The 25,851-nt window shown below is 35.7% G+C and overlaps 1 protein-coding gene and 1 long non-coding RNA gene across 5 annotated transcripts; both read left to right on the top strand.

Annotated features, from left to right (window-relative positions):
- Positions 1-30: 30 nt before the first annotated feature.
- fstl3 (follistatin-like 3 (secreted glycoprotein)) lies at positions 31-25,851 on the top strand. Of its 3 annotated transcripts, XM_055216856.2 has the most exons (6): positions 31-169; positions 3,810-4,019; positions 21,221-21,406; positions 22,932-23,147; positions 24,088-24,315; positions 24,522-25,851. In XM_055216856.2, exons 2-6 carry the CDS (start codon positions 3,980-3,982, stop codon positions 24,554-24,556), a joined length of 705 nt encoding a protein of 234 aa, XP_055072831.1. In that variant the 5' UTR covers positions 31-169; positions 3,810-3,979; the 3' UTR covers positions 24,557-25,851. The 3 variants fall into 3 exon arrangements, with proteins under 3 accessions (XP_055072831.1, XP_055072830.1, XP_055072833.1); XM_055216855.2 differs by lacking the exons at positions 31-169; positions 3,810-4,019 and adding an exon at positions 19,470-19,892; XM_055216858.2 differs by lacking the exons at positions 31-169; positions 3,810-4,019 and adding an exon at positions 20,068-20,168.
- Positions 8,368-16,061, top strand: LOC141359493 (uncharacterized). Of its 2 annotated transcripts, none has more exons than XR_012365969.1 (4): positions 8,368-8,754; positions 8,869-8,907; positions 9,591-9,714; positions 15,473-16,061. It is a non-coding gene; the product is annotated as an uncharacterized lncRNA (long non-coding RNA). The 2 variants fall into 2 exon arrangements; XR_012365968.1 differs by having other exon boundaries at positions 8,368-8,765.

The following is a 25,851-nucleotide window of genomic DNA, read 5'->3' as shown; positions in this document are numbered from 1 at the left end:
CTTGTGAACAGTTTATATATTAAAGGCGTTTTTATCGAGGTTTAATCAACAGACATCATTCTGCTTCAGTGTTGCAATAACCTTGGACGGAGTTAAAAATATTGAAGCAATTTCGTCACCTCTCCTGCACTCAAAGCCACAAAAACAATATTTTCCGACTTTCTGAAAGGTACAATCGTCTACCACAATTTTATTATTATGATATCTGTTATTTGGTAGCAATAAACAATACTTTTACAGCATTTATTAATCTTTAATAATTTTCTCATCCTCATATTGTTCTAAACCTTTGTGAATTTCTTTCTTCTGATAAACGTAAAAGAAGATATTTTGATAAATAAGGGTAAGCACACATTTGATTATAAAATAATTCATTTAAAAAAATATCATCTTCATCTTTTATCACAATACTTCCATAATATTTCTTTTTCTACTATGGATGTCAATGGTTACAATCAGCTGTGTGCTTACCATCATTTATAAAAATATCATCTTCATCATGAATCACAATACTTCCATAATATTTGTTTTCCTACTATAGAGGTCAATGGTTACAATCAGCTGTCTGCTTACCATCATTTATCAAAATATATTTTTCGTCATGTATCACAATACTTCCATAATATTTGTTTTCCTACTATGGATGTCAATGGTTACAATCAGCTGTGTGCTGCTTACCATAATTAGTCAAATTATCTTCATCATTATTTATCACAATACTTACATAATATTTGTTTTCCTATGGATGTCAATGGTTACAATCAGCTGTGTGCTTACCATCATTTATCAAAATATATTTTTCGTCATGTATCACAATACTTCCATAATATTTCTTTACTATGGATGTTAATGGTTACAATCAGCTGTGTGTTTACCATCATTTATAAAAATATCATCTTCATCATGTATCAATACTTCCATAATATTTGTTTTCCTACTATAGAGGTCAATGGTTACAATCAGCTGTGTGCTGCTTACCATCATTTATCAAAATATCTTCTTCGTCTTTTATCACAATTTCCGTAATATTTGTTTTCCTACTATGGAAGTCAGTGGTTACATCAGTTGTGTGCTTACCATCATTTCATTTTTTTAAATATCTTCTTCGTCATTTATCACAATACTTCCATAATATTTGTTTTCCTACTATGGATGTCAATGGTAACATCAGTTGTGTCCTTACCATCATTTATCAAAATATCTTCTTGATCATTTATCACAATACTTCAATTGTATTTATTTTTCTACTATGGAAGTCAATGGTTACCATCAGCTGTGTGCTGCTTACCATCATTTATCAAAATATCTTCTTCGTCATTTATCACAATATTTCCGTAATATTTGTTTTCCTACTATGGAAGTCAGTGGTTACATCAGTTCTGTGCTTACCATCATTTATCTTCTTCATCATTTATCACAATACTTCCATAATATTTGTTTTCCTACTATGGAAGTCAATGGTTACATCGGTTGTGTGCTTACCATCATTTATAAAAATATAATCTTCATCATGTATCACAATACTTCCATAATATTTGTTTTCCTACTATAGAGGTCAATGGTTACAATCAGCTGTGTGCTTACCATCATTTATCAAAATATCTTCTTCATCATTTATCACATAATATTTGTTTTCCTACTATGGAAGTCAATGGTTACATCAGTTCTGTGCTTACCATCATTTATCTTCTTCATCATTTATCACAATACTTCCATAATATTTGTTTTCCTACTATGGAAGTCAATGGTTACATCGGTTGTGTGCTTACCATCATTTATCAAAAAAAATATTCTTCGTCATTTATCACAATACTTCCATAATATTTGTTTTTCCTACTATGGATGTCAATGGTTACAATCAGCTGTGTGCTTACCATCATTTATAAAAAATATAATCTTCATCATGTATCACAATACTTCCATAATAATTGTTTTCCTACTATAGAGGTCAAAGGTTACAATCAGCTGTGTGCTTACCATCATTTATTAAAATATCTTCTTCGTCATGTATCACAATACTTCCATAATATTTGTTTTCCTACTATGGATGTCAATGGTTACAATCAGCTGTGTGCTGCTTACCATCATTAGTCAAATTATCTTCATCATTTATCACAATATTTCCGTTATTTTTGTTTTCCTACTATGGAAGTCAATGGTTACATCAGTTGTGTCCTTACCATCATTTATCAAAATATCTTCTTCATCATTTATCACATAATATTTGTTTTCCTACTATGGAAGTCAATGGTTACATCAGTTGTGTGCTTACCATCATTTATCAAAATGTCTTCTTCATTATTTATCACAATACTTACATAATATTTGTTTTCCTACTATGGAAGTCAGTTACTCAGGTGTGTGTCAAAATTTCTTCTTTTGTGTTCATTGGAAAAAAGAAATTCATACAAATTTAGAACAACATGAGGGTGAGAAGATTATGACAAAGTTAAAATGTTATCCCTTTAACTAACATTAACAATGATTAATACATGATGTTATAAAAAATATTGTTCATAGTTCATGTTAGCTAATGCTAATGAACAATTCGTTTTTTATTAGTTTTTTTCTTTACTAATGTTAACAAAAACAATTATTTTATTTTAGAAAAAAACATTGTAATAGGCAATCAGAATTGTACTGTTGTTGCCACGTTGATAAATATGTTGTTGTGAAAAAAGGTTTGCTCGGAATTTAATTGTGTGATACAAAAACAAAACAAACAATTTTCTCTAATATATATAATTTTCCCCTTTTGTTTCATACTAAAGGTCATTGTCAAGTATGACTTAATGTTGTGTCGTGATACCCCATCAGCACATCATAATAAACCCACACCACATTATTCATCCAAACAATGACATTGTTCAAATGTGAAAAAACACTTCAGCAAATGCCATTAAACATCCAATTTGCTAATGACATTGTTTACCCAGCACTGTGTTGAAATTAGTTGTCTTGGTTAATCATACATTAAGAGCATCAAACAAACCTTAGTAAACAAGCTAAAAACCGGTGGAAAAAAATCTAGAGTCGAGGATAAAAAATGTGCAATTGCAAAATATGCCTATAGGCACCTGACCTATATGTTAAACTGATTCAAAAACACATCTGAAGGCGATCTTAGTGCCTATTGCTATAGGCTAGTGCTATGATAAACACATCACGACGCACAACCTACACCCCCACATCTCAGCATACTGTACTTCACATTGCCAACTATCCTAAAAAGTGCAAGTGCCATAATAGTGCCACCTACTGGACTGACTGTGAAATGTATGTGTATTAATCGTTCAGATTATCTTTTAAAATAGCACATACATAACATTATCAGTGAGCAGAGTTTTAAGATAAACATATATCTGAGTACCCACCAAACAGAAATAATAAGCATCACTGGTTTGTGCAGATACCATTAGAAAAAAACGCATACATTTTTTGCATGTGATGATAGGGATACAATTTCACATGTGATTTCCATATATTAATAATAGGTGGTACACAAACACGTACACTTAATGTATTTTCTTTTGGATCCCTTCGGCACTACAGTATGCCACTGGTTAAAGCTATACATCAGCATAACTTGCCCTGTTATTTCCTACTTTGCTTAGTGTTTCATTAGGCATTATAACTTCTCTTTACAGTTTTATCTCTGACATATGTAAGTCTCCAACCAAACGGATTTATAGATGAGAAGCAAATGTACCTGATCTGTCTCCACAAATAGATGCTCACTTAGTTGTTTACCTTTGTCAATAAGATTGCAAACTGTTTAATGTGCATGTTGTTTGTGTTCTGTTTACTAGCATATGCCTGAACAGACACCGGTGTGGGATGCTTCCCATCACCCTGAGGCTTCAGGACTTCCTGCCACAGATTGCTCTGCTTTTAGTTAGACTTGCGTCATAGCACGTTCTGTGCAGAAAGACTGGCACCCCGCGGCGTAGCCGGCTAAGAGGGATTAACTCACCCATCAATGAACAGCTGGAGGGACTATAAATGGCCATTAAAGGAAGGTGTGTTGATGTGAGGGGTGAATGAATTAGTCGCTTCTTTATTTTTTTAAGGAAAACACATTTGGAAGGAAATGAATTATCTATCAAGTGATTGTGAGACTGGGAAACACTATAGGGAACTTAGATGCCAAAATCTTAAATCTTACTGGATTATGGTTGTTTTGCAGGCCCTTTATCTCTCCATCTACAACACTTTGGGCTGATTCTCGCGAAATTAGACTTATGAGGTGTCATGAAACATTTTGATTAAAAAAAGTAAATGCATAAGAGTGTCAAAATAAGAAGCATACAGTTACAAACATCTCTTCATGTACTATTTCGCACATGATTTCAAATGACATCATACAAACCAATTTTGTTGTTTTTTCCACATTTAAGGGGGAAATTTTCATTACCGCAACATGTCCATGACTGGATTTGGGTTCTTTGACATGGAAATATTTATAATTTAAAAATCTAACAAAAAAAAGGTTCAGTGCATGTTATACTATAAACATTTACAGTAAAGAAACATGTGGTATTTGGTGATCATTGGTAAATGTAAAGACAATAATATGGAATATAAATGTTTCCAAGACCAATTTTGTTATCCTCCGCAACAATTTTCAATCATTGTTTAAGCCCTCAATTAACTAACATTTAAAAAAAATTGTTGGAAGGGACATAATTGACTGTGACACTCTACCAGGTAAGCAGTTCTTATTTTTTCTCTCCAGATAAAAGTAAAAATTTTGTTTGTCATAGTACCTAGTCAACTTTTTAGTTCTCATTACCGAAACATAAGTTTGTAAATGTATATATTTAAAGTAATATCATGTTGCGGTAATGATCATTTTTGATAATGATAATCTAAAGAAATTTAAATAATTCTATAGGAAATGTTTTAAATTCTCTAAAAATAGTGGTTATAGTAAGTTCAGAACTTAATCTTACACTGTAAAAAAGTTCTGTAGAAATTACAGTATTACTGGGTATTACTGGCAACTAGCTGCCAGTAACTTACTGTAGATTTTACATTTATGTTATTTACTGGAAACATTTTGTTCAAAGTTAAATGAACATGAAACATTTTTAGACTTTATCTTCTACAGTAAGTTACTGGCAACCAGCTGCAAAATTACAGCAAATTTTTTACAGTGTATATGTGCAAAAAATGGCTTTAAGGGCTTTTTAAAAAATCTGGACACCTTCTGGATTTCGTGTGAATCACCCTCTGTCCTTTGATCCCCTGGAAAGGGCACATTATGCTATTACAGCAATTCATATCCATTCCAAATTTAGCCTGTATTTTGCATCGCAGATGTAAATCAAAGCTTTTATCTCATTATGCAGCTAAATTAATAATGTGTTTATTCTGTTCTCTTAAAACAAAATAACAAGCATAATTAATTTCAGTATTATCCATGATTAGTATTAGCATAACATCATTTATTTATTACACACAACTTGCAACATACACTAATAAATACTGTGTATTTATTTGCCAGTTTTATTAGTCCAAGAAAAATCAAACACCGCATCACTAGGAATATAATTCTGCAAAATTATTAATGTTTTAGGGGTTCAAGCAACAAAATGCCCAAACAGAAATGTTAATCTTTTTTTATTTTTTTCAGATTACACCTTTATCAGCGTAAGAAAATATTAAATTTTTACGCCCAAAAAATAAGACTATGTCTATTGAAATATTCCATCTTATTGTAATGACCAGCAGAGGGCAGCATTGCTAAATAACAAGTGTTAACTTATAGTACCTTAGTTCAGGGCTTTTTAAACTGGGGTCCGGGGACCCCCAGGGGGCCTCCGTGAGATTCTAGGGGGTCCCCTGAAAAGTTACTAGGGTTTATACAGCCAGAATTACTCTACGGAAAGTGAAATATATATTCATTATACATACAACTATATAAATTGCTATTTAGGTGGGCAATACAAAAGGTTCATCTTATTTGGGGGTCCTTGGCATCTTAAAGTTTGTAAACCCATGCTGTAGTTTACACTGCACTGTCAGAAAATGGTCAACATTTGTACCCCAGCTATCACTGGCATGGTACCCTTTCAAAAAATACAGCTTTGGACCTAAAGAGTTCATATTAGTACATCAGATGTACATATTGGTACCAATTGTATACATATCTGTACCTAAATTAGGACCTTTTAAAATATTACTGACAGCTGGGGTGCATATTTTGACCTAAAAGTATGTGCAACATACTCTTTGCTTTGCTTAAGACTTGCTATAAGACATCAGTGTTTCCCATACATTGATTTATTTGTGGTGGCCCACCACAGAATCAACACTGGCCCCCACAAATAGAATTTTCATGATTCCCATTTACATTTTTATTTCACCATTTAAAACAGCTTAATTCGGCTTAAAATATAATTTGATATATAATATAGATCAAATACAGATACAGATTAAAGAGTAGAAGTGAAACATATTTCAGGTGCCAACACTAGATCAAGCGCAAACACGACATGATGATCACATATATGCTAATTAGCAGGTGACGTCATCACCACCACAGTCTCCTCAAAATCCTGTGGGAAACACTGAGACATGATTTTATATAGTCATTATATCATATCATATTGAATTTCTTTAATAAGAATTGTTGAGCCAAAAAAGTCTCAGCTTTTTTACAGCTAAGTGGCAACATATTGACAAATGTAATTATTATTGCCCAATAAAATAGTGGGTTAACGTGAAACATTTACAGTCACATTCTGTGCTTCATTAACTTTTTCATTCATTTAATGAAGAATCAAAGTTTATGTTTCATCATTGCAAATCAAACTCAGACCGCCTTTTATTACAGTAAATGTGATTAATATCGTAACATTGGTATCTGTATATGCAAACCATGTGAGAAATTGCTTCTCCGCAGTCATCACACCACCTCAAGGTCAGTATTCAAACCCACACCTTGTGAATTATTGTACATCAACAGAAAACCCCCATTTACATAAACACAGAGATATTGACTGTTCTTGTAAAAAAAATCTCTTTGTTTGAAGTCTCCATATCAAAGACCCTACATTCAAGCTAAGACAGATCCTGCAAAATATTAACTGGCATGCAATATCATGCCACAGTGACAGGAGCAAAGTGGGGCAGGGTGTGCCAGCATAAAAAGCCTACTTTTGGAGTTTACATAAAAACCAGCATTACCAATATGAACCATGTGTTCTCATCTGAAGGAACTTCTTGTCTTGAGCACAACATCTTAATGAGCTCCATGCTTGACGGACGGTGGTTTTTCACATGGCTGCGCGGTCTGCAGACACGCTGATTCTCGTTTATTTAGTGGCCCTGGCACTGAGCTCTAGACCACAGTTTAATAGAAGTCACCTGCTGATGAGTGACGGCCCACGGATTGAGCTGCCAAGCCCCCCTGCTTGTCCCGCTTGGTGGTCACGACACTGTTTATCTGGCTACAAATGTCTCTCATCACTTATTTAAACTGTATAATGCCTAAAATATCCAGTTAAATTAAGCTTTATTCCTTAGCGATTGGAGCAGAATGTTTAGCTTTACGGGGCAGACGTGTCCTTTAATCCAAATAAAACTACCCAGTCTGTTAACAAAAGAAATTCCCTCTGAAAATATGGCTAATACTCAATTAAAATAAAATCGGTTAGAAACAGAATGCACAAATTTCTAAAATGTTTCTGAATGTTGTATTAACGTTTTGAATGGTACAAATAATGATATTTGAACATTTAATTTAAAGGGGATGTATCACAAGACTTTTTTTAAATGTCAAATGAATCTTTGGTGACCCCAGAGTACGAATTTGACGCTTTAGCTCAAATACCATATAATTTATTATAGCATGTTAAAATTGCCACTTTGTAGGTGTGAGCAAAAATTTGCCGTTTTTGGGTGTGTCCTTTTAAATGCAAATGAGCTGATCTCTGCGCTAAATGGCAGTGCTGTGGTTGGATAGTGCAGATTAAGGGGTGGTATTATCCCCTTCTGACATCACAAAGAAAGCAAAATTTCAATGACCTATTTTTTCACGTGCTTGCAGAGAATGGTTTACCAAAACTAAGTTATTGTTTTTTTTTCACATAGAAGCACTGGAGACCCAATTATAGCACTTAAAGCGTAACTAAACCCCTGGTCAGATCCTTACTCCACCCACTGGCAATATCTGAAAAATGCAAGAAAAGTGGTCAGATCCCAATGGAGATAGAGGGAGATAGAGAGATAGAACAGGCTTGTACCAAGAGTGTGGTGAGATCGTAACAAGGGCGTGGTGAGCTTGAACCTGCTTACGTAGGGTCGTACAGCTAACGTCACGCGGTACCGCAACATCCAATAGGAAAATTCAACTGCAGTACACTGTAAAAAATTTCCGGGATTTCACAAGATGTAACTGTGATATTTCACAGTAAATTACATTATTAGCATGTCACAGGCTTTAGCTGTGACATTTCACAATATAGTACAGTATTCAGACTTTTATTGTGAAAATAATGCCATTGGCGAAATCACAGAGAACGGCTGTAAGTTCCGACGCGCGCTATCTGTTTGGGTTCTCTCATCTCTGCGGTCTCATCCAACGGATTCTGTGGTAAGTGTTAAAATGTCAAATTTTGTCAAATAAATGATTGATTTATTTTCAAAATATATGTCATAGTGCATGGAGTATTATCCAAATGTCGTTATTTGTAGGTTTCGCGTGGGTTGAACCGCTGAATTTAAAAATAAAGCAATGAACAGATGTTGGTAGTGTTACTGTGTGACCTTTTAGGAGCTTTATTAAAAATAAAACATTATTTGTTAAGTTGAGCTTTTCTTAGTGCTAAGCTAACAGCTTTCTTTCTTTTTCTTCCTACACAGCATCTTTCTGCGGTATCCACTGGGGAGTAAAGTTATGAGGTAAACTGTGGCTTATACGAACATTATGGCCGTTATTATCAGATAGAAAAATGAACTTAATTTATATGCCCGGTTTCAGTGAAACCAGGTCATGGTGTCGTGGATTAGGGCAGACGTTCATTTCAAAATATAACTTAACGTTAACATAGAGGTGTGTGAGAGAGATACGGAGCAGCGGTTATCTGCCGCGTCACCTGAAAAATAAAGTGCGTATGTCAATGTTTTAAGACATTTTAAGGGGTGATTCATATATCGCGTCTTTTGCGCGCTCAAGTTCGTTATTTCAAATATAGGCGAAGCGACGCGCTCGTTTTTTCCGGCGCGTCCGCACCGCATTGATTTAAAAACATTTCAACTTTTCAGAGTCATCCGTGTTTTTGCAAGTAACTTACACGAACGTTAATGTGATTTCCAGCTGTGGGTAATTCATACGTTTTAATCATGTTGTGATGGTGTTTGTATTTATGGGCAGAACTGACTACATGGTGGTGAGCTTTCTAACTACACCAACCCCACTACACACACAGTTCATTTTAAGGTTGACACTCTGGTTGTCCTGCCCTATAGTTTCACATTTTAACTAATCTGTTTATATTGTTCAGTAGTGCTTAGTAACTTTCATGTGTGTGAACCTGCATTAACGTATACAACATGAAAAGTGAAGCCTTCTTCATTGTTTCCAGGTATTTTTTCCACACTTCACAAGGATGGGGACATCACTCAGAAGAGGGAAGTTTCGAGAAGCCCTGGATAACAACTACAATAACATTCTGAAGTTCGTCCAAGGAGTCAACTATCATCAACGGGGTAAAGATGTTTTGTCTAGGCTGCATTCATTCTACTCGTTCTGATGGCAACTTCAATGAGCCCAATGATACCATTGTGCTTAATGTTAAAGGAACATGCACACATTTTGGGAATTTAGCTTATTCACCATATCCCCCAGAGTTAGAGAAGTCCATACATACCTTTCTCTTCTCCGTGCGTGCTGTAACTCTGTCTGACGCAGCCCCCCCCCTAGCTTAGCTTAGCACAAAGACTGGAAGTGAATGGCCCCAGCTAGCAAACTGCTCCCAATAATTGACAAAATAATGCAAACAATTTCCTATTTATTTGTATAATCACACCACGTACAAATAACAAGGTCATATGAGACACAGCAATCTTTTAACAGTATACATACTGGGAACTATATTCTAAGAAGGCGAAGCACTGCTACTTGGGCGGAGTGATTTGCACGACTCTGACCAAACTCTCTGCTCCTCACCAGGGGCTTCTCGGGTGCTGCGAGCAAATCACCTGAGAATATAGTTCCCTGTATGTATACTGTTAAAAGGTGGCTGTGTCTCATATGACCTTGTTATTTGTACACGGTGTGACTATACAAATCACAAAATGTTCTCGTTATTTTGTCACTTATTGGGAGCAGTTTGCTAGCTGGAGCCATTTACTTCCAAGTCTTTGTGCTAAGCTAAGCTAGCGGGGGCTGCGTCAGACATAGTTACAGCACGCACGGAGATGGGAAAGATATGTATGGACTTATCTAACTCTGGCCCAGGTGAAAAAGTAGTACACTTTCATAATATACTTAAAGTGCTCTATTTTCGCACACTAATTTTGTACCTACAAAAAGTTAGTTTTTAGTACTTGTTAAGATGTTCTTAAGATTATCTAAGTGTACTTCACTGTGCTATTTTGAGACACCATGAATTTAAACTAAAATGCACTTTTAACATACTATCTCTGTATTAAAAATGAATTTATTTAACACCTGTATTAAACTTGAACCCAACTTTCATACAAAGATCTGTTCAAGTTTACTACAAGTGGTACCTAAATACATTTTTAAAATACATTTTTATCACATTTAAGTTCATTTTTATGGTGTCTCAAAATAGCACAGTGAAGTACAATAGATGTTCTTAAGATTATCTTAAAGGAATATTCAATTTTCTTAAAAGAAAAATCCAGATAATTTACTCACCACAATGTCATCCAAAATGTTGATGTCTTTCTTTGTTCAGTCGAGAAGAAATTATGTTTTTTGAGGAAAACATTGCAGGATTTTTCTCATTTTAATGGACTTTAATAGACACCAACAATTAATACTTAACTCAACACTTAACAGTTTTTTTCAACGGTGTTTCAAAGGACTATAAACAATCCCAAACGAGGCATAAGGGTCTTATCTAGCAAAACGATTGTCATTTTTGACAAGAAAAATAACAAATATACACTTTTAAAGCACAACTTTTCGTTTAGGTCCGATCCAGCGCGACCTAACGTAAATGCGTAGTGACGTAGGGAGGTCACGTGTTACATATATAAAACGCACATTTGCGGACCATTGTAAACAATAAACTGACACAAAGACATTAATTAGTATCAGTTGACATACAACAACGTCGGAACGGTGCTCTTTCACCACACTTGTAAACACTGGGGTGGAGTTTCGCGTTCGTCTTCTGTGACCTCTTGACGTGATGACGTATTGCGGCGGGTCACGCTAGCGCATGACGACCGGATCTAAGCGAGAAGTTGTGCTTTGAAGGTGTGTATTTGTTGTTTTTGTTGTCAAAAATGACGGTCGTTTTGCTGGGTGGGACCCTTGTGCCTCGTTTGGGATTGTTTGTAGTCCTTTGAAACTCTGTTGAAAAAGACTGTTGGGTGTTGAGTTGGGTGTTGGTTGTTGGTGTCTATTAAGGTCCATTAAAATGAGAAAAATCCTGCAATGTTTTCCTCAAAAAACATAATTTCTTCTCGACTGAACAAAGAAAGACATCAATATTTTGGATGACATGGTGGTGAGTAAATTATCTGGATTTTTCTTTTAAGAAAATGGAATAATCCTTTAAGTACTAAAGAAGAATTTTTAGTATATTAAGTACAAAATTAGTGCACGAAAATAGAGCACTTTAAGTACACTATGGAAGTGTACTTCTTTTTCACCTGGGGGATACAGTAAATAAGCTAAATTCCCAAAATGTGGGCGTGTTCCTTTAATGTAAATATATATTTTACCCTTAAATTAGCATTAAGTCTATTATTTTTGGGTAAATGCACTGTACTTGTATATTGCATTTCTAGTCTTCTGGGTCCTAGACGTAAAATATAAGAGTGTAATAGTCGTGCGTAAAGGGTTCATTATAGTTGTGCGTAGGTCCTACAGCTTAGCCGCAATGGTGTAGGTAACATGTCGGTTTTCGTATGCACTTCTGCGTAGTCGCCTGCGTCAACATGCAAATACACATGCAGACCCTTGGTAGTCAGTATTCACAGTAGAAGCTCAACCGCCAAAGAAGAAGCAGCTTGCCCAGTTAACCCACAAACGAAGAAGAACAGCAACTTGTGTATGTTTTGAGAAGACCAGCAATGATGGAAGTAAATAAACAGCGACTTATGTTGGAGTTTGAGTTAAATCACTCCTCAACTTGGCCCATTGTTGCTCTCACTGGCGCAAACAGAAATACCTATGACACAGTTTGTTTACCAGACAAGAAAGGTTCTAGTTGACCAGTCACAGTGCTTGCTGTCCGTGTAGAACTGACGCGCTGTTAATAATTTGGCGAGGGCACGTCAGTCTACCCAAAGCTATGCTCAGGCTATGGATAACCTACAGCATAGCTATAACATGGACTTAAACGGATAGTTCATCTTAAAATAAAATTTTTGTTTATAAGCATACCCCCAGGCCATCCAAGATGTAGGTGACTTTGTTTTTTCAGTAGAACACAAATATAGATTTTTAACTCCAATCGTTTCAGTCTGTAAGTTGTATAATGCGAGTGGATGGTAACAAAATCTGAGAGAAAAAAACATACACAGACAAATCCAAATTAAACTCTGCGGCTCATGCAGACAATGATGTCCTAAGACACGAAATGATCGGTTTGTGCGAGAAACCGAACACTATTTATATAATTTTTTACCTCTAATACAACACTATACCCAAAGCAATACATGCGTACACATCACTGTCTGATTCCTGTAATGTTTAATGGCGGGTTGCGAAACAACTTCATAGGTGCATACCCCCACCTACTGTATCGGGAGCCCCGTATAGTGTATATGGGCCCTCATGCCGTGCACCCAATACAGTAGGTGGCGGTATGCACCTATGAAGTTGTTTCGCATCCCACCATTAAACATTACAAGAATCAGACGGTGATATGTATGTGCGTATTGCTTTGGGTATAGTGTTGTATTAGAGGTAAAAAATTTAGGGCTGCACGGTATACCGCATGTGATTATGAATGTAATATTGTCAACTTTTCAGTGAACTACGGATCTGTGTAGTTAATATCGCTCCATCTAAAAGCAGCTAATGGTGATTTACTACTAATCAAGGAACCGGCTTCACTGAACAGAGGCGCGTGACAATCGCATGCGATATAAATACTGTTCGGTTTCTCCCACAAACGTATTGTTTTGTGTCTTAGGACATTGAAGTGTCGTCACGAGCCGCAGGGTTTAATTTGGATCTCTGTGCATTTTTTCTCTCAGATTGATTTACCATCCACTTGCATTATAAGACTGAGAGATTAAAAAGGTTGTAGTTACAAATCTACATTTGTGTTCTACTGAAGAAACAAAGTCACCTAAATCTTGGATGGCCTGGGGGTAAGCTGACAAACATAAAAAATTCATTTTAAGATGAACTATCCCTTAAGGGGTCTACACCATAGCTAGGCCGTAGGTTATCCGTAGCCTGTGCGTAGCTTTGCATAGAAATTTTAATTATAAAATTGCCAAAATTTTAACAGCGCGTGACGCGTCAGATCTACAAGGTCCACAAGCGCTGTGATTGGTCCACTAGAATCCTTCCCGTCAGCTAAAAAAAATCCTGCGTCATAGGTATAGACGGTTTCATCGGACGCACAAAATACGCGTCTGGATCCGACGTTTACTTCCAGTTTCATTTTTTTAATGGTCTGACTAGTTGCAAAACTGATCTCTTGAACAAATGCCTCGTCGAAAATAACAAATGTTTTGGTTTCCTATGTAATCTATGTGTTGTTGTTTTTTTTGCTTGTTATATAAATAAACTACGTTTAAAGAACTTTGTTGTTATTTGTTCTTAGCGGAGTTTACCGGAAGTTACGTGCAGACCGCGGCCACTTGTTTATGTTGTTACTGCTGAAACATTCTATATCTGTTTGCGATGGTGAGAACAAAGATGGGTCAAGTTGAGGAGTGATTTAACTCAAACTGCAAAAAAAGTTCCATCACTGCTAGTCTTCTCAAAACATACACATCAAGCTGCTGTTTCTTCTTCATTTGTGGGTTAACTGAGCAAGCTGCTACTTCTTGGGCACGCAAAAGTACATATGACAACTGACGCGTAGCCTCGTCAGATCGCATAACATTATAACAGGAATAGTTACGTAAAGGAACGATGGTGTTGTAAAAATGTAGTAAAGTAAAAGTACAGATAATTAAAAAAAGTACAGATAAGTAAAAGTCAAAAGTATGTACTATAGATTATACTTAAGTAAAGTACAAATACATGGAAAATTTACTTAATACAGTAAACAGTACTTCGTTAACTTAGGCCGGTGACACACTGGATGTGTGGCATAAGCGTCTCAGCTGCGTGGCGTGTCCGTTTTTAATTCGGCTCCCATGTTAACAGGTTAGAGCTTGCAGAGTGCCTGCTTGAGATGTGCTTCTCAGGCGCGGCTGGAGCTGCGCGGAAAATGAGTGCATGCTAGAAATAGAACCGACTCCTTTTTTCATGTGACACGCAAGCCTGTTGGAAGCGTTTCCAGGCAAAAAAGAATAGGAAAATATGTTTATATTTCATTTTGTACACAAATACATAATAATTAATGACATTTTGATGTTTGAAAGTCTATAGGTTGACATAAATTCAGATATAAATGTAATATATATATATATTTTTTTTTTTCAAATATTGCACCTGTTAACGGTGTCCTTTATCAGTAGGCATTATATTTATGCCTGGTCTGTCGACGACATGCCTCTATGTCACCTACTGCAGCTGTAGCGCACCTGTGTGTCAGCGGCCTTACATTTTACCACTGCCTAACAGGATGTTAGATACCTAACCTAACTGCACCAGAAGTGGACATGCACAAGTTGACAAGTCCCGCCCAAAAAACCCGGAAGCATGATAATCCCATAATACTTGACGTTGTGAAGACCACCCACCGATTGAAAAAGAAATTGGCTATTAACACATATGTTTGTTAAGAAACGTATATCTGATCCTCATTTACATTTTTATATTAAAAGCCTATATCATATATAAGCCTATATTCATCAATGCGCGTGTAGACAAACGTACAAACATTCTATAACCACTGCACCGCAGTAAATTGGTGCATTACCATCGCGGTGGTAAAATACTGTCACCGTTAACAGCTGTAATATACTGTATATATACATACATACATACACACTACTGTGCAAAAGTCTTAGACCAGCTTTGTTGGACCAGCTTTGTTGGACCACCTTGTCCAAACTGAGCTAACTTTAGTTTGCTCTGTACTGCATCCCACTTAAAAAAAACTAACAGCTTTTCTCTTTGCCTTTTTGTTTATAGGTGCTTCTTGGGCATTAATTCGGAGACAGACAGGCAGAAAGGACAGAAACAACAAGCTGCAAGTTTGTACACTGATTAGAAAACTTATGACTTGAATGGATGTCAGTCTAGTGTGTCACAAATACTAGTTCTTTGTTTAGCTAGAGGCGATTGTACACTTTGTACTCTTACAATGTTCTATATCAGGAGTCTCCAACGTGGTGCCCATGGGCAGCAGGTAGCCCGCACAGAGTCTGTGAGGTGCCCACCAAATCACATTCTATTAATAGTCTCAATTGTAATATTTGTTGATTACATATTTTTTATATTGACTTGGCTTGGTTTACATATGTTAAAATTTTAAACAATACAAAAACATATCAAAAAGTACAATGAAATAAAATCAACAAGTAAAACATAAAAAGTTTTGAGTAGACTATATCAAAAGGTAGCCCTCCAGAATGTTTTATCCATTGTGGTAGCCCTTGCTCACAAAAAGGTTGGAGACCCCTGTTCTATATTGTGTCTGTTACATAAAGATACATGAAGAAATTAGTGAATGTCAGTCTACATTGTAAAAATAAAATATTTGTTGCACTTATTTTTTAAGTTTAATTAACTCTACAATTTATTTCAACTTTCTTGACTAGTGAGGAGTTGCTATTAATTATAAAAAATAAAGTTGAAATAACTTAAGCTAACTACTTTAATTTTATAATTTATAGCAACTCTTCATTAGTCAAAAAAGTTAAATGAATTATAAATTCAAGTTGATTAAATTTAAAAATGTAAGTTCCGTTTTTTACAGTTCCTGGTCTTTGAGGGCCACTGTCCTGCAAAGTTTAGCTCCAACCCTAATCAAACACACCTCAATGTCATTTCCAAGTCATACTGAAGCCTTTGATTGAGATTTTCAGGTGTGTTTGATTAGGGTTGGAGCTAAACTTTGCAGGACAGTGGCCTTCAAGGACCAGGAATGCCCACCCCTGCTGTAGAGTGTAAGCAGTGTTCCAATGCATGAAAGGAAATATTATTCTGTGTAGTTATTATTCTGATGTTTTTTATACTATCTGAGATAGTCAATGAATAATATGTAATAATAATATGTAATAATATGTTATGTACAAAATAAAAGTATGAAATCGATTGTTTTTGTGTTTATTTGAATTTAACATCTTTTTAATTTTAATATATTGATATAGCCAGTAACATTACAGTGAACACTGTAATTCTACAGCAGACTACTGCTAAATAGCAGTGCATGAACTGTAACTTAATGGCTAAATACATTTATTCTATGGGATAATGCTGCTATATCACAGTAATCTAAAATACATTACTTGTAATTTCACAGTTAAATAACGTAGTATTACAGTAACATACTGCTAAATCACAGTAATATGGAGGACTAACTACTGTAAGATCACGGTATACAGCTGTCATTTCACAAGTATTTACTGTAAACATGACACAGTAACATACTGTGAAAGTACAGTAACTGCATGACAGTAATTTACTGTGAAGTTACATACTGTACCTTCCTGTGAAAGTAATGCAACTGGTTGCCAGTAATTTACTGTGAATTTACAGTCAATCTTTTTACAGTGTAGCCACTGTTCAACCTGAAGAGGGCAGCACTCATACTGCGATTATAACTTACCCTAATGTAAACGCAATAATTTTATAAAAATAATGCGATTAAGCTCATAATCGCAGTAAGTATAATCGCATTAAAAGAGGTGGCGTACGCCGTTTATAATCGCAGTATGCGTTAACGCTTTAATTGCATTTATACCGCACTAACTGAAGTGCGCGTGTGTTTTAGTTACGCACCTTAAGCACAAATTCGTTTTAAACTTGACATTAGGAAGTTTTACATGAACTCTGCCAACACGACTCGCTGTCAGCATTCTGCCTTCATCCAGACACAACTCAAATAACACGACAGCAGTCTATAAAACCTTTAAGGGACATTATAATGATAATTAACGATAAGTATTAGTGACCACATCATAATGATAACTTCATGCTAAATCGCTCAACGAGCGTGGCATTACCTAATATTGGATATTTCTTGTAATAAAAACTTTTTTTGCAATTGTTTTCATGTCACTGAATATGTAAATATGCTGTTCTTGCATTTACACAGCGGGAAACCAGCAGATGTCCTCAACTCGCTGCGTTTCGCGTAACTAAACAGTTGAAAAGTATGAATTTCACAGCAACTGCATCAGCACTGGATACCTGAGGTTATTTTATGTTATAGACCTCAGCAATGAATGAGCTTTTAAGTGCGCGTGCACTTCAAGTTAAAATAGATTTGATTGGCTGTCAATGGTTTATTGTTCATCATGTGCCAAAATCGCTATCGTTATAGTTGTTGTGTGAACTCTGCTATTATCTTTAATATAAAACGATTTTTAAAACTATATTTTTTATATCGTTTTAATGTGAACGTCCTTTACAGGCACTGTCATAATATTTCTGTCTGCATCACGGCACCGCGGATAATGAAATACATCCATAACAACGTGTTTGTCATTTAACGTAAGTAAATTAAAACAGTGGACCATATATGTGAGTTTATCATTTGTGCTCTGCATTGGGCTATATGTGTGAATAATCCAAAAATAAAAACTGCATGTAAACAGAAGTGAAGAGGTTAGCTCCAGTCATGTAAACATCTTACTGCGATTAAGTCCTTACTCGCATTATTGGAAATAATCGCATTATTGGTGTGCATGTAAACAAGCTCATTGAAATACTTTATATCCAAATGTCAAAAAAGTTACTCAAATCAATGAACATCACCAATAAAGCTCTATATGTACAGATTATTAATTAAAAAAGTTACTCTTTAAAGGTGCAGTGTGTACATTTTAGCGGCATCTAGTGGTGAGGTTTTAAATTGCAACCAACGGCTCGTCCACATTTGACCCCTCATTATTATGCTATGGTAATTAAAACATAATTGTTCATTATTTGAGGTCTTTATACACCACTGATAATATAGTTACATATATTATATTGCATTTCTGTCAAGAGATTCTTCTAAAAGTTACACACTGCACCTTTAAACATGGAAAAGTCAAATTTTCATGATATGTCCCCTTTATTGTTTTTTTACAGTGTGAACTTTTAAGCTATTATTTCTAAGCTAAAATAATTCAGGTGTTTATTGAAAGCAGATAATATAATCGCTTTTCCATACATTTACATTTTATATATAGGTTTTGGATGTACTAAATCTTTACTTTTTATTGTACATTAAAGTGAGTTTACTGTAAGATTTACAGGATCACTTATTACATCAGTTATAATCAGTCCAAAAACAACCATTGGACTTTAGATAAGAAATATAAGAAATGGTTCTCGTAAAAACATTTGACTAAAAAGTTATTTGGAGAACCCAAAATGTGGCATTACTGCCCTTATGAAAAGTAACCATGTTTTTTTTTTTGTGGTAAAAGTGTAATAACCATTTTTTTATGTTGTTGTATTGATCACTATTAGCAAAATCATGCTTATTTTGTGGTAACCATGGTTTTACTACAGCACCCTGCTTAAAAAAAACAAAAAACAATAGACACCACAGAAATTCTATTGGACTTATTGGTTTTAATAGGAATTTTATTGGTTGTATTGGAAACTATAATGATCTCTGTTGGTCTCTACTGGTATGTGTTGGGTTCTGTTGGTTGGGCTATTAAATCCTAATGGAATATGTCCCAAAACACACTACAAAAAGGAATTTTGTAGTGGTTTTAATGGTAAAAGCTAATGGTTCGTGGTATTTTAATGGAAACCATTAGGAATTTTCGTTTTATTGTTTTTTTCAGCAGGGTAATGTTTTTGTTTTGGTAAAATGTTTTTAAAAGTATTTGTGTACATGATTATCACTTTTTGTCTTTTATATTATGGAAGCAGCCCACCACGTGATGTATCGAAAACGTAAGATGTGCTGCAACTATTTAATGTGGCATAAAAGCAGACGTCACGTCACAAATTAGCCATTGCGGTTTCCTGTATATTTCTTGGTTAACCGAGTTCAGACGGACTGAGATTAAGTATGGGAGTCTTTCAGCCTCACATCCGAGAACTGACTCAAGTACACAACACTTCAAGACTCCACATCAGCAACGTAACTGGCTGGAATGATCGCCCATCCCAGAAGCATAATTTACTCGGGCAAAATATTTATACAGAGGCGGACCGAAATCACTTACAACAAGTCCATTCACTAAACCGACTGGAAACAACCCACGAGACAGACCGCACCGTCTTTTTATCCGTACAAATATTTTTTTGTAAGGAAAGTCGCTGCTTACTTCAGACAATCTGTGTGAAGAAGTACTCACCATCACCATGAACTTTTTGGCTCTTCTACACGCGGCGATACTCATTTCAGTTTGTGAAATACTTGGAAATCATCAAACGAGCGGTAAGTAAACGTCGCGATATTTCGCCTTTGTTAACGATATTAACCAGGATTCTCAATTACAACGTTGATTTTAAAAAGTTAGTCAGTTATTTCTTTGGTTTATAAATACAGCAGCTCGAGTTAACAATAAATAAAAATGTTTCTAAATCCAATGCATTTCATTTCAAACATAAAGTTTTACTCATGTGATGTGCGCACTGCGCAGGTGCATAAACGTGCGTTAGTCAGTCATTAGGTTTTAATGAAGCGGATCTGTTGACATAAGACTCATTTGACGTAAGTGTGTCATCGTTAAATTGCCCTTTAAACTGTTTATATGCATTTCAACATCATTGAACATTACCAGACATCTGCATTAAAAATCAAACGTTTCAACCTAATACTAAACTCTTCATGCAGAGACAACATCAAAATTTAAGCGATAAAATAGCCTATACATATACATACAACATAAATATAAATAAATGCCCATATTTATTAGGATACTGTAAACTAGTCAACAACATTTTAAGTGGATCCAAACATTTCATCAAATATTCTTAACATTTTGAACAATATGTGTTCTTGTCTTGAAGGGATGGTACACCCAAAAATTTAAATTTTGTAATGATTTGCTCATTCTCATGTTGTTACAAACCCACATAAATTTCTTTGTTCTGCCGAACACAAATGAAGATATTTTAAGGTTGTAACCAAACCGTTCAAGGACCCCATTTACTTACATAGTATTATTTTTCTCTACTATAGAAGCAAATGGGGTCATTCTCATAAACATTTCTCAAAATATATTCCTTTGTGTTCATCAGAACAAAGAAACGTGTGCGGGATTGGGTAAATGATGACAGAATTTTCATTTTTGGGTGAACTATCCCTTTAAGACAACTTTGATTAAAGGGCTAGTTCACCCAAAAATTTAAATTTTGTAATCATTTACTCATTCTCATGTTATTACAAACCCGCATAAATGTCTTTGTTCTGCTGAACACAAATGAAGATATTTTGAGAAATGATTGTAACTAAACCGTTCGTGGACCCCATTTACTTCCATAGTATTATTTTTCCCTACTATGAAAGTGAAAGGGGTCATTCACATTTCTCAAAATATCTTCCTTTGTGTTTATCAGAACAAAGAAACATATACAGGTTTGTAACAACATTAGAGTGAGTATATGATGACAGAATTTTCATTTTTGGGTGAACTATCCCTTAAAGACAACTTTGATGAACTTTATGTGCAATCAAGAAGAAATACGGATTGACATGCATTAATGGACTTTATATGAATTGTATACTGATTGTATATGTTTTCATTGTGTGTTTGCGTCTAGCTGGCATGTGCTGGTTGCAGCAGGGTCCAGAGCACCGCTGCGACATGGTACTCATGAGAGGTGTGAGCAGGGAAGAATGTTGCACGGCTGGCCGTCTGGACACCGCATGGTCAAATACCAGTCTGCCCATCAATGAAGTCAGCCTACTGGGATTCCTGGGTATAGTTTCTTGCAAGCCATGCAAAGGTACAGATCCCCGTATCTGTTCTTTAGATCTCAGCATGCACCCTTACGAATTTTTTTGTGTGTGTTAAATATGTAGTAAGCATGGTTTTTTGGTGTATTGAGGAGTACTATTAGCCAAACCATGGTTTTACTACAGTAACCCGTTTTAACTGTAGTAAACCATGGTTAATTTTTGTTAGGGCAGAGTTGGTTGTCTTCGTAAATGTTCAAAGTTGTTGATATTAATATGAGACATTGATACAAATATATATTTACACACACTACAAAGCATTCTGTAGTTGGAAGTTAAAGCCGAGATCATCCGAAAATAAATGTTAGGATCTACACCAGATGTTTAGTTCTGTTTTCTTCAACATTTTCTTAGTCAATATTAAAGATATCAAGATTATATTTTAACAGAATGATCTTTACATTTTGTAGAAAACAGTACTGTAAATAAAAAAAAAGACTTTAGTTGGGTTTTCACATGGCAGGGTTAGACATATTTATGTAATATACAAATAGATGAACAAAATTAAACTAGCAATCTCCTCTTATTCCGTCTACGCATTCCCTCTTTCCCAATGCTTATTGCAAAGCAGGGTTGTTTTGTTGGAGAATTCCAGCCCACCGCAAAGAAAAATGTCTGCCACATGCTGGAGAGGTCTGGTCCTAATAAAGCTCAAACACAATCAACATCATTAGACAGTAAAAAAACACTGTAAGTGAAAGTCTGTTATATTGTTCCACGGCGTTTGCTTTCCATTATCATAAAACTATATGGACTGACGGACCCTACTGAGTGACCTCCCTAGTGTGTTCTCAATGTCAGACGCTTCAAAGCATTCCTTAATACTCAGCGCCTGACCGGGGCACTTCCTTACATTTCTTCCGGAGACAGACAGTTCGTAAATCATGTGTGACGGCTCGCGGATCATGAGGAAACTGTGATTTCCAGCGGAGGTGATATGGCCTTTAGTGATTCGGAGGCACACGAGGTGGCTTCAAGTGAAAAGGGAGCAACAGGATATTAAAAGACTTGCAGGAATAAGAACCAGGAGTTTGTTTACTGTGACATCGCATGGGAATGATGCAGAACGGACAATTGAAAGCATGCCGTCAGATGATGCTTTGGCGTAGACGTAAAACTTTGCTGCATACATAGACATGCATTTCTTGATCAACACAGCCTCCTAACCCTTAAACATGTAAACATGGCTTTTTGGTTATATTTGTAGTAAAACCATGGTTAATTTAACAAGGCAAGTGATGGATATTAAACTATTTTTATTAATATGTAATGAATTAGGTTTATTTGAAATAGCCAATTATTGATTCTTTTTTTCACTCCTTTCATCGCTGTTAATTCTGGTTTTGAATAATTAATGTTATAATATCTTGATTTTTGACCAAAGTTGTGTGCAGCATATTAGGTTGAAGCATTATTCATGTCTTAAGGAACAGTGTTTACATTGGGATAAGGGATAATTTTTTTTTTTTTAAAGTGCTTTCGACATTTATAAGTGTATAAATCTTTTTATTACAGAAAACTGCGAGGGTGTGAACTGCGGCCTTGGAAAGGTGTGCAAGATGAAGGGTGGACGTCCACAGTGCGTGTGCTCTCCAGACTGTTCCAACATTTCCACTAAACACGCTGTGTGTGGGAGTGATGGGAACTCGTACAAAGACGAGTGCGCCCTTCTGATGGCTCGCTGTAGAGGTCACCCTGACTTGGAAATTATGTACCAAGGGGAGTGCAAAAGTAAGCCCATAATTTTCTTATGTCAGTCTATTATTTAACTGAAATATTGCAGACTGAGAATTAAGATCCATTAAAGCAAATGTTTAGCCACAATTTATTTACATTATTATACTATTTAAATGTATACTATGACCTGCTTTTAAATTATTGTTGAAAAGCTTTCACTACACTGTAGCTCTCATATGTAACGTGAGTACATTTAAAGGTGCAGTGTGTAAATTTTAGCGGCATCTAGCAAAACGAGATTGTGAATTGCAACCAACAGCTCAGTCCACTTTTCACCGAAACGCATAGAGACGCTATGGTACAAAATCTTATGCGGCACAAAATTGCGATTTCCATGTAAGGCAGTGGTTTCCCAGCGGCCCCCTAGTTGCCCACAACAATATTTGAAGGCCCCCCACTCACTCAATTCTTTCCAAATAAAATTAACTAGAGCTTGGAATGACTAGATAGATGAATATTCGCTACTAAAATGGCCAAAAAAAGAAACCTCTTGATTTTTGCTTGTTTTACTTATTTTAATGCTTGTCCAGTTTTTAATAATTTGAAGTAATCTTGAATCCCCCTTGGAAATCTGCTGAGGCCCCCCTATGGGCCCTGCCCCCTGGTTGGGAAACACTGATGTAAGGGGACTCGTGGTGTAAGTAGATAAAAACAACTCATTTTAAGGTAATAAAAACAATACAGTTCAATATGTAAGGTCTTTATACACCACTGATAATATAGTTATGTATATTATATTGCATTTCTGTCAATATCCTTCTAAAAGTGAAAAACTGCACCTTTAAATATGTGTTGCACGCTCAAAATTCGCCTGTGTCCTAACACGGAACCTTGCGGGACGCCACTGCACACTTATAGCAGCATCACAGTTATTATAATGGAAATAATTTTTTGTACATTTTGTTGACCCCTAAAATGTATTGTTTTCTTTCAGAGTCCTGTTCTAATGTTGTATGTCCCGGTACGCACACCTGTGTGACGGACCAGACCAACAGCGCCCACTGCGTCATGTGTCGCACCGCACCCTGTCCAATGCCCATGATCAATGAGCAAACCATCTGTGGCAATGATAACATTACTTATCCCAGTGCCTGCCACCTGCGTAGGGCTACCTGCTTTCTGGGTCGCTCCATAGGCGTCCGCCACTATGGACACTGCAGAAGTAAGTCAAATTTTGTCACTACTAAAACTCTGTCAAAGTTTTACATTATGTAAATTGTGTCTCAGATTGCAAAATCAGGGCAAATAAATAATCTATTTGAGTTTTAGATTTAGTAAATGCCTACCAGAGCAATACCCAAGAAACAGTAGTAGGCCATCATTCTGTTAATCGGTCGAATAAAACTCGTTTTACATTTTGTCTTTCAGGTAATGAAGAAAGTGAGGAAAATTCACTCTACTAAGGATGCCAGCTTTTCTCCCCTATGTACATATTATAACGGCACATAAGACGTGAGGGAGACCCTGTTTGAAACCTTATAGCATCACAACAGGATCCTCTGTTCCAAAAAACCCCGCTACTATCATTTTAAACGCATGCAATACATACTTAAAGGGAAATGTGTGCCTTTGCTTTGCCCGAACTGATGAACTGACAATGTGCATATTGTAAATATACTACAAACTACTATTTATTGGAGAAATGTAATGAAGTCAGCGTTATTTATGTTTTAACACGTTTGAGACACCACATAGTATTCATAGTTCATCTGCCTTTATTTTCAACCACACTCAGAACCGAATAATGCAACACGCACAATAGATCTCTGTACGCTAGGATTCGGAAAAAACTGCACTTATGCTATCAATGCTAATTTTAATGGGATAGTTTATTTAAAAATAAACCCAAAAGTTTGAGCGATTTTATATTATAGTTCAAGGTTTTATTTAGTGAAATCCCGCTTGACATGATAAATTCCTTTCATGTTTCACAGAAAAACAAAGTCAAACGGGTTTCGAAAGACATGAGGCTAAGTTTTTAATTTTTGGGTGAACTTTCCCTTTAAATGCAGCACATTGCAACATTATTACTTCACACAGTCTTTGTTAAACTTGTCATAGGTTGGATACATCAATCACAGCAAAATCATAACCATAAAAACACAAAAATGGCCATGCGGTTGATGTGGGAGACTATTTACTCACTGAGATAAAGTTTTGTGCGTGTGCTGGTTGTATTCGCAAGGATTACTCAGCCAAAACAGCAACGCTTCCAGGCCTTGCGCTGCGGTGGACGCTACATTGGCACGAAGACAAAACTGAGCCACCCACCAAGCAATGAAATTACCAGCTACAGTCTAATGGTAGCAGTTTTTACGAGGGCAATGGGACGGTGAAAAAATGTACAGTACATTCTACCGTTTTAATGGTTTTCACATTGTTGGGCTTTGTTTGTGTCATTTCGTGTGCCTAGTTATTGGGTCACTCGACCTTGTTGTGTACTTTTACTGGTGATAAGACAAATTGAATGACTAGACGTTGTAAAAAGTCAGTCCTTTGTTTATTATTTTTAATTCCCAGTTCTGTGAATTGTATTGGTTGTATTGTACTGATATGTGTAACCTTTATTTTAACCTTCCTGTAAATACTTTTGCAGTATTATGAGTATATACTGTGAAATTATCAAAACACCAGGTTATTTTTGTACTTACATTTCATTTTAAATTAAAACACAAAATAAATGTTGTGTTAATTCCTA

This window comes from Misgurnus anguillicaudatus, chromosome 23 (genome assembly GCF_027580225.2).
Source record: "Misgurnus anguillicaudatus chromosome 23, ASM2758022v2, whole genome shotgun sequence".
Taxonomy (NCBI): Eukaryota; Metazoa; Chordata; class Actinopteri; order Cypriniformes; family Cobitidae; genus Misgurnus; species Misgurnus anguillicaudatus.
Note: the sequence above shows the minus strand (reverse complement) of the source record. Positions and strands in the feature narration are given on the sequence as shown.